This window comes from Etheostoma spectabile, chromosome 17 (assembly GCF_008692095.1).
Source record: "Etheostoma spectabile isolate EspeVRDwgs_2016 chromosome 17, UIUC_Espe_1.0, whole genome shotgun sequence".
NCBI lineage: Eukaryota > Metazoa > Chordata > Actinopteri > Perciformes > Percidae > Etheostoma > Etheostoma spectabile.
The window spans coordinates 7,425,417-7,434,937 of record NC_045749.1 but is presented as its reverse complement, the minus strand read 5'-3'; the positions used below and the strand labels follow the sequence as shown (position 1 = coordinate 7,434,937).

General features: G+C 43.0%; 1 protein-coding gene across 6 annotated transcripts in view; it reads right to left on the bottom strand.

Annotated features, from left to right (window-relative positions):
- The window catches only part of pcnx2 (pecanex 2), a 28,079-nt gene extending 18,789 nt beyond the window's left edge, over window positions 1-9,290 (bottom strand). The window contains exons 1-13 of one of the 6 annotated variants that reach the window (XM_032540940.1): window positions 8,812-9,290; window positions 7,441-7,643; window positions 6,529-6,646; window positions 6,332-6,407; window positions 4,469-4,737; window positions 4,163-4,438; window positions 3,868-4,062; window positions 3,090-3,572; window positions 2,803-2,998; window positions 2,158-2,308; window positions 1,913-2,055; window positions 1,415-1,493; window positions 1,009-1,144 (exon numbers count right to left, since the gene is read on the bottom strand). In XM_032540940.1, the coding sequence (XP_032396831.1) occupies window positions 1,009-1,144; window positions 1,415-1,493; window positions 1,913-2,055; window positions 2,158-2,308; window positions 2,803-2,998; window positions 3,090-3,572; window positions 3,868-4,062; window positions 4,163-4,438; window positions 4,469-4,737; window positions 6,332-6,407; window positions 6,529-6,646; window positions 7,441-7,643; window positions 8,812-8,964 (2,478 nt within the window). In that variant the 5' untranslated portion in view covers window positions 8,965-9,290. Of the gene's footprint in view, window positions 1-1,008; window positions 1,145-1,414; window positions 1,494-1,912; window positions 2,056-2,157; window positions 2,309-2,802; window positions 2,999-3,089; window positions 3,573-3,867; window positions 4,063-4,162; window positions 4,738-6,331; window positions 6,408-6,528; window positions 6,647-7,440; window positions 7,644-8,562; window positions 8,568-8,811 lie in introns of those variants that run through there. The other 5 variants (XM_032540938.1, XM_032540937.1, XM_032540939.1 and 2 more) reach the window with 5 other exon arrangements.
- Between the last annotated feature and the right edge of the window lie 231 nt (window positions 9,291-9,521).

Genomic DNA, 9,521 nt, shown 5'->3' with positions numbered 1-9,521 from the left:
CACACACACACACACACACACACACACACACACACACACACAGCGAGACACAGTAGTGCAGCAGAGAGTGTGTGTTGTTTCAACAACTGATCCAGACGGTGTATGTCCCCCTGCTGGTCTGCATCTAGCAGTGATGTACACTGATTCAGGAGTGATCATTTGTTTAAAACAGGAGCAGTGAATTTTTCCAGTCCTACTGTTTGACAAAGAGAAAACACAAATTTGATTAACCAGTATCATCGATGTCTTTCTCTGGGGACTTGGCCAATTAACTCAACTGTTAACGAGTACAAATGTGAATTGCAAAAGGAATCAGCATTTTCATTTCCTTGTTTTAAACCTGCATTTTTTTTAACTGTAGGCTACTGACGGTGTTGTTGTTTATGCAGAATTAATCTATGCTTGATCTGTTTATTGATTTATTGTTTGTTTATTGGCAAAAGTTAATTAAAGTTCAAGTTAAATAGTTAAACAATAAAGTCATAAATTGTTATTTATGAATCTTTTTTTAACTTGACAATTGTATTTCATATAATATTTGTAGGATTTATTTGTTAAGTCTTTCATTAACTCTTCATTAATTATCTAGTGTAAACGTACCCTGGGGAATTTTTGTTTAGTAAACAAACAGTTTCACTTTTTCTTACCAAGACACATCATCATCACACACGAGAGAGATTTGCAAAACTGATTTTTGGAAGAATTTGAAACATACAAAGTTTACACTTATGCTTGCTTGTTAACAGCCTTCTTGTTCACCCCCTTTGTTGGCTGCATTTCTAGGCATGAAATGCAACAGCATGAAACTATCAAGAGAACCGGGCATCATGTAACCTGCATGCGTGGGTCAAAGGCCCACAGGGTACCTTTAAATAACATCTTTAAACCATTTGAAAGGCCCCCAACATCATAGTCATAGTTTCATGAACAAGTCCTGTCTTAGCAAATCAGGTTAAGTAAATCATCGGCAAGAAGAACAAAACAGGTAAAGTGAAAGCAGATGGAAACCTGGAATATCTCTGGGTGCGTCCTTCGTGGCCGAAGCCTGTGTGCAGGGATGATGCGTCGCTGGAATGGGCAGTCAGTGTGACTGCCCACCATGCCGTCCTGGCACTCTGAGTTGGAAGAAGTTGACAGTAGGTCACTGAAGACACACACACACACACACACACACACACACACACACACACACACAAAACAGACTGATGTTAATCTGTTGAATAAACTGGATTACGTAGGCAGTGATGATAGTTTAGAAGGAGATGGAAAAAGGAAGATGAAGTTAAGTACACAGTAGCAGTGAAAGCGAACATGCAGGTACAGAGCAGGAAAAGCAAAAACAGGATGAAAAATGGTAGAAAAAGAGCATGTGTTGCTGGTAAGGTAAGAGACAAGGAAGAGGGGGAAGCCGTACCACATATTGCCAGTGATGAGCTCTGCTCCTAGCGGCAGGTTAAGAGCTCTCTCTGCATACAGCTTACGAGGCCTGTCTCCTGTTGAGACAAACAAACATACATACAACCTGTCAGACTAACTGATAACCAGCTGATTAGTAGCTAAATCTGTTATGTGGGATTTTTTAGCACTGCATACAGGCATTTGTGACTGAACATTAGAATATCTTGGAGCCATTCCAGAAGAATGTCATTTAATCTGAATTTGAGCCGTTTTAAAATGAAACCATCAGCTGGAAAAGCATTCCGCACATACTGTGTATGAGTTAAAAAGATCAAAATATTATCAGACAGTCCCAGCACAAATAAACTCTTAAAACTGATCAGGGACCAGTTGCAAGTGACTCGTTCTAGTTTGCCTCACATGCCACCAAAAACGTTACATTTCCAGGAACTAATGGGAATATTATGTAAACACTACAAACATAAGTGTTGCGTATTCAAGGATGCCTACGTACTGTGTACAGTATGGAAGGTGTAGGCGTCTTCTTTGTTGGTAGCCTCTGGTCTGCAGATGACCTGCAACATGGAGCTCTCTGACTGAGAGGTTTGTGAAGGCAGGGAGTCATAGTCTGGATCCTTCTCTCTGTCTGTCTGTGGACTGTAGACAGAAAACACAATCAACTGGAGATCCTGGGTGGATGAGTGAATTCCGCTGTGTGCATATTTTTATTGAAGCATGTGGGTGTACAGGCATATGTACCTGTCAGGAGAGACTATTGGGATTTGTGTGGGTGGTATAGCCTGTAGTGTGTTGGTAAGCAAACTGGTTGGTGGTTTGGGTCTCTCTGGTTTGTTGTCCGTGTTGGTCTCTGTTATCGTCTCATCTTGTCTGGAAGTCATACTCAGATTATCTGCAAGAAAATCCAATGGAAAGGATTTTATTAAAATATGACAAATTTGTTTTTATAAAGGTCAATGTAAAGCCAGCTAGTCTTTCAGCTCAGGGGTGGGGGGGGGGAGGCATTGCCCCCATGATATTAAGCCTCGACCCCCCTCTGGTCCCCCTAACTGGGGATATTATTCCTGTGCAGTGATAGATAAAATGCAGTTTAACACATAATAAGCATACTTGTTTATTGTTAAACAGTGTATATTGTCAGTATTATGTAGAACCAAACCTATGGAGGGTTGGTGGTATGTAACACACCCCCAAAATCGCATGTGGCCCCAGTCTTGCCCCTCCATTTGAAATGGTCTAGAACCACCACTGTCTACAGTAGAGCAGTATAGTATTAGTATGGATCTTTAGACTTATATAGCTGATAGGACCATGCACCAAGAGCAACAGTAGTAATTTATTGCAGTTATGAAACATGTAGATAAAGGAGGAGGTAAAGGAACACACCCTCATGCCAAGATTCACCTTCCTCTGCAGCTCCCATGTCCTCTTTGTGTTCTGGCCCCTCATCTTCCTGTGTGCTGGCACCTCCCCCTCTGGTACTGAGGGACCCCAACAAGGAAACAAACTCCAAAAAGTTGGTTTCGTTGGGAATCTGGTCCTCCTTCGCTTCCAGATCTGACTTGGAACTGGTCATGGTGGTCTGATAAAGAGACAATGTTTGTCTGTATGAATGGACAGATCGATGGAGATAGATAACTAGAAATAGAAACAGAGCTAAAGTGCCAACATACTGTGTTATGTGAGCGGTCTGAAAGCAGCACGGCATCTTTCCCACTGTCCATGCTCAGCCCGCGGATGTGAGTCCTTCCCCCGGGCCCGTAGCGGCCCAAAGCTGGCGGCAGACGCAGGAAACCCTGTGAATCCACGTTAGGATCCAGAGGATCTGTGTCATCGTGGTGGGAGTGGACATCGATACCTGATGAGCTGTTATCATTTGTCAGCTGCTGGCTCGGTGTGCTGTCATCAGTTAGCTGCAGACCAAGATGTTCCTGGTCTGGATCTGGACACTCCAGTGTGGTGGACTCAGAAGTGGTGGTTTCTCTACACAGGTGAAACTCTTCACTTTGGCTTGCTGTCTGTTGCTGTTTCGGGGTGAGGTCGTCCTCCGATCCAGCTGCTTCTTCTCCCTCCTCCACCTCCTGCTTCTCCTTCTCTGGGGAGTCAAAGGTGATGACGGGGATCTTGATGTGACACTCTCCTGCATCCTTCTGAGCCTTGTAGGACACACACACACACACACACATATAGACACACGTTATTCTCCAAAGGTACCAACACTTATTTCTTATCTTATCTCATTTACAGCAAGTAACAATCTTACTATGGGCAGCAGTCATGGAGACGTGAGCTTAAACATCAGGACAGCACACTGACATCTGGATTTAGCAGTAGATGCAGACAATTATTGCACCCATTACATGGTCTTATGTAATGGGGAAAACTGGATGTTAAAGGGGTTAAAAGTATTTCATGAAGAACATTAAAACTGATATCCAAAATGATTCTTACCTGTGCATTCTCCAGAAGGCTCTGCTTGACATTCTCCTCCAGTTGAGCAGCAGTCTGAGCGTCACAGCTCATAGTGATGATGATTTTGACTGTGTCGCTGTCCACCAGGTGAGCCGACACCGGCCCGGGGCCAGAGGTGTCCACCAGAACTACTTCAATCTCATCTGAACAGTATGTCTCCTCCACTGGCTCAACCTGAGAGAAAAGAGATGATGACAAAAGATGTACACAATAATCACAATGCAATGACAGTTTCACTGCTTTCAATTCAAACCTCCGTAACATAACAACTTACTAATGTTCCTATATCTGTGAGGCCTATCTGTGCAGGACATTCTGGGATGTCGATGGAATCATCCTGGCAGTCCTGGGAAGTCTCCAGTGAGTTATTGTTGGCATCAGGGGGCTCTTTTTGCCCCTCACTCTCCTCCTCACTCTCATCTTCACTTCCCTTAGAGGGAGGCAAACCTTCATCAGCTGTTTCCCTGTCTGCAGTCTCTTTATGTTCACAGTCTTCTTTTCTGTCCTGCTCTGAGTCTTTCTCTATTGTTCTGTCCTGCTCTGAGTCTTTCTCTATTGTTCTGTCCTGCTCTGAGTCTTCCTCTGTTGTTCTTTCCTGCTCTCTGTCAGTTCCTGTCAAAGACCTCTGACTGTCCATTTCATCTTTCAATGCCACAGTTTCAATTATTTCTGCATCCATCTTCCCTGACCCCATCGCATCTTCCCTTTCAGCTCGGGACGGGGGCTTCTGCTGTGCCTGCAGCAGCGGGGTGGCCTGGTCTGGATTGGGGCTGGAGAGGTCATCTGGAGAAGGGCTCGGATGCATGCTTCCCTCCACAGGCCTCTCATTTGCTGCGCTCTCACTCTGTTCTGGAATAAAATTAAATGCACATTTAAATTGTTGATTTAAAGTGTAATAATAATAAAAATTGATCTAATCATAAAATCCCTGCCAGGAAAATTTTGTAGTATCTTGTATGGCTGCGGTGAGAACACAAAAAATAACACTATTGTCTCCAGCGGTATTTGCCAGTGACATATAAATGTCTTCCAATTTCAATAAAATGAAACGCAGAAGAGGGACCAATCCTACCGTTATTAAAAACAGATACGGTTTGTTACAATTGTGCAGTTGTCTGTTGCATTATACTACAGCGTTTATATATCTTTTTTCAATAGGCTAACATTGTTCTCACTAATCACTATTGCATTAGGTCATGCATTTACTGGATGCAGTCAGCTGGTCTTGTTGGCTGACTGCTAGTTCCGTGCTTGTCTGAGTATATTTACAACAACGATGTGTTTGCAGAAAAGGAAGTTGTCAATCCACATTGTCTAAGGAGCCATTGAGTGCATTAGGGAAGAGGAACAGAGTTGGCTCCCAGGACAAATTGATTCTGACGACAGAACCCTGGTTCCCCCACGTGGCATGCAAGGCCTCAATAGTAACAATAACTAGATATTATGTGACGATAACCAGGGTTTAAATGTTGTCTTCATTCTATAAGTGTATACTTTCACTTTATGACATCACGTCATATTTTCAGTGGCATTTTAAGCATTCACTAGGAGGTCATCTTTCTAGAAAACCTTCGTGTATCAATCATTTGTAACTTGATGTCAGGCTGATGGTAATATTTCTGCAGGCTCTAAGGATTGTCGGCAGCCAAACTAACTTAACAAATGACAGTGGACAGCGTGTATCACTGTTTGAAATCAGAATGTGGAGAAGGACTTCCCTATTTCTGTTGACTCCACTGTTTCAGAACAAAACTGCACAAAACGTTTCCCGATATTCAGTTCATATTATTATTATATTATCATATTATTACATTGTGCGGTCAGTCAGAAGCCACCACATAGTATTATCATGAGTTTCTGTTTTCATTGCATTTCTGTTTTAGATCTGAAGTCATTGCCTCTGATCTAGAGCCAGATCCTTTACTAATTCACCTCAGCTAATTTAAATCAAAGGTGAACCTTACTACAGCTCTGATAGTCATTCTTTTTATGACCTCATTTTAGCAAAACACATTAATACTCAGATTACACAAGAAAACAATTTCACAGAGCTTAAAATATGGCTACACAATTATGACTCTACATTTAGATAAGATTTGTAATATTCCACAATATCGTACAAATATGAGTTAAACGTATACAGGGGAATTAGCGTGTGCGTGTGTGTTAAAGGAAGCGTCTTAGTAAGGTGTTGGGCCACCACGAGAAGCCAGAACTTCAGGGCTCCTTGAGCAGTAATATAAAGGGAAAGAGTTTTTAGACACTGCAGTCAGATTTATTAACTCAAGCCAGACTGATGAATTGGCAGAAATACTGAGACCTACCACATTAAGAAGCCTCAGCATCTCAGCTCTGCTACAGATCGCCTCGTGGCTTGTACGGAATCATCTGCATTTGTTATGTTACTCTGCTAATTTATTCAGATTTCTCCTTCAATAGTTACCCATCTGTATCTCAGTCAAACCCAGAGAAAGATCATCACCTTCCACAGCCTTTCCCTCTTCTGACTTCAAACAGTCCTGTATATGGAGGAGAATTCAGAAACACATGAATAACATTAGAACATGATGTAGGTCAACACAGTATTTTCTGTCCTGTACATTAATATTCTCAGGTGTCTGTCTTGTAATTGCCACTCACCACCCCAATCAGTCCCGGGTCGGTTTCAGTCTGTTTCACTGTCACCTGGATCACCGGACTGGTACGTTTCCGAGCCAACATTGTCATGGCGACACTGTCAGGAACTGTACTGCTCTTTCTATTAGACAAAAACAAGAGACAGGGGGGAGAAATTAAATAATGAATATAAAGAGGCAGCAAGATAGGTAGTCTATGGTAGTCCATACATCAATATGTCACTTTTAGAAGATATCCTCAGACCTTTATTACCAGCAAGGAAGTAAAAAAAATACTTCTGTCTGGATCTGCTGTTTTATCTCTCCACAGGAAGTGGAATGAAAAAAAATAAAAGTCATTTAGGGAACAGGAAGTAATGGTTTTTCTTTTATTAGTCTCTGTGAAGATCAAGTGTGTCAGAGCGAAGTGAAGGTTATTGACCTCCCCTCATTAGCTCGCTCATTCACCAAAGGTGTACTGAGACTTTAAAATGAAGTGAAAAGGGTCTATATCCCTCTTTGAGACACTAGATCACAAAACCAATCTGATCTCAAAGAAAGAGAGGACTGAGATAATAAGTAAAAAAGACATACAGAGAGAGAAATAGGAGACTTGTGAATTGTAAAAAGAGGATGTCAAGCTTGGCAAGACACTCAGTTATACTTAGTGACAGTGGTATAATTATAAAAGAAGATCTCAGCCCTAAATGTACAATTTAACGTTAATAATTAAGTTGTATCATTAGGGATTTAGCCCTGTGGCCTAGATCTTGTAATGACTACCCTGGCAGTGGAGCAGCTTGAGGCACAAGTAGCAAAAATGATTGTTGAATGTATACATGCTATATGTCTCTCTGAGACCACACTGGAAATGTTTCAGCTACTTTAGATAGATCACTCTGTCAGAATGACGGACCATGTATCTGTGTGGGTTTACCTGATACTGGCAGGCAGGCAGGAGTCTGAGGCATTACTTTTCTTCTCCGGAGCCTTACTGAGATCAGAAAGACTGCTGCGGACCACCGCCTCACCCTCGTCAAACATCAGGTGCAGTCGATAGTTGGCCAGCTTGATGAGGATGAAGAAGACGGTGATGGAGGTGCAGTAGATGCTTAAAGCCATGGTGGTAGGGGGTAGGGCCTGTGGAGAGAAGAGGAGATTCATCATCAATTCAACATCTCCAGGGTCTCCTGCCTCCACTAGACCCGTGTTTGATTTAATGCTCCACGCTGTAGCATCTTTTCTCATCTTACTCTAAGTAGGTGAAATTTTGCATAAGGTAAAGCCACACAGTTCCCCGAATGTAGGATATTACAGGCTTAGTGAATCACAAGAACTCATTTGAATAAACTTGAAATTTAAAACATCTCACCCAGAAAGCTTGTGTTGTTTTTGCTGGGGAGTTAGTAGGAGTTTTTCAAACTGTCGTCAACAACATTGTAACGTTGGTGGTAAATCTTTGAAATGTCTTAGCTTTTCCGCTCACATCAGAATCTCTCATTCATCAGTTTGGGGTTGTCAACCACCTACAAATTAGACCTGGCTTATTGTATTCAGACTGGAGAGCAGGAATGTGGGAAGGAATCACATCACATAATCTGTGATACAATAATCTAATCTGGATAAGACTGGTAGTTGATAAACCTCTGTTCTATTGAGAACATGAGACACAGTTAAAGTTTTTTATTCACATACAATAACTGAAGAAAAGCTGCCATTGATCTGCCATCCGACCATTACGTGGTCACCCTTTCAGTACCTTATCTTCATTTCACCTTACAGCTAAGGCCAAAGTGTTTGACCTACTGTATAGCAGCAACTCTTCCCTTCTATTCATACCAGCATTCTGCTGTGTGACTATTTTTAAACAGAGGCTTTCTTCCTCCAGATCTACTGTATCTCCACATAAGGTAGTATCAAATCCCAGAATGAAGTTCATCAGTCAGGATGTTATTACTAGGAGTATTGCAGCCTGCGTTGCACCTACGCTATGGCAATCACATGAAAATATTAGTGAACCACAGTTACACGCCTCGTGGCTCACTGGTCCCACTGCCACATCCAGGAGCAGACATGCGTTCCGTCACTGCATGCAGGGAAAATACTGCGACAGGGTTGTTTTCACTAACCTAGTATTTCCCTCAGTAGCAACCATACAATGAGGGATGTTAGACTCTTGCAGAGCCACTACGGCGCGTTTATCCAAGAAAGGATAAAAGCGCGCTAGAAAAAAAACCGTTACCTGGTACCGTGAGCACCTCACACCCCCTCCGCGGCCTTGAACGTCATGTTCCCTCATCAAACTCACCAGATGAAGGGACAGGGGCAACATCAGGAGAAATATCCACAGATAGAGGTGGCAGGAGTTGTTGAATTTGTTCTGGTCCGGGTCGTGGTACCAGCCCCCGGTCACGGATGCCCAGACTCCCTGACGCAGGGTCTGCACAACCTGGGAGACCATCTCTCCTCCTCTCCGCTCAGGTTGGATGGAAGGATGCTGCTGCTGCTGCTAGGCTACAATGAAATTATCTCTTCTAATGCATGCTACTGCCGCTACGCCTCCATGTTGGGGCGAAACAGCACGTCTGCCGAACCTTCTCTTTCATGCCTCATCGGTCTTCCTCGGTGGTGTCCTCTCGTCCTTCTTTTTCCATCCCAATGTCGATTCGTTTTGCTGCCACGGTCCTCATCTTGTCCGTCCTGTTCGTCTCTCTCCTTATGTCCCTCTCCTCTCTAGCTGCCTGTACAGATGCGCAGCTCTGACCGCCTCCCCTCCCTTCTCCCCCCTCCTTCTCTATCCTTTCCTATTATATGATTCGCACCCTCGTGTTTATCTGCGCGCACACGCAGCCGGTCGGTTTTCGGGCAAAATCACTTAAGCCACACGTACAGGCTATGTGTTTAATATGCTTTACACACTTGTATTTCTAGGCTATATGCAGAGGTTATGTGAGTAGGCTACATAGGTTTTACTCAATACGCATATATAACCTAGGCTACAATCCGAATACATATCGA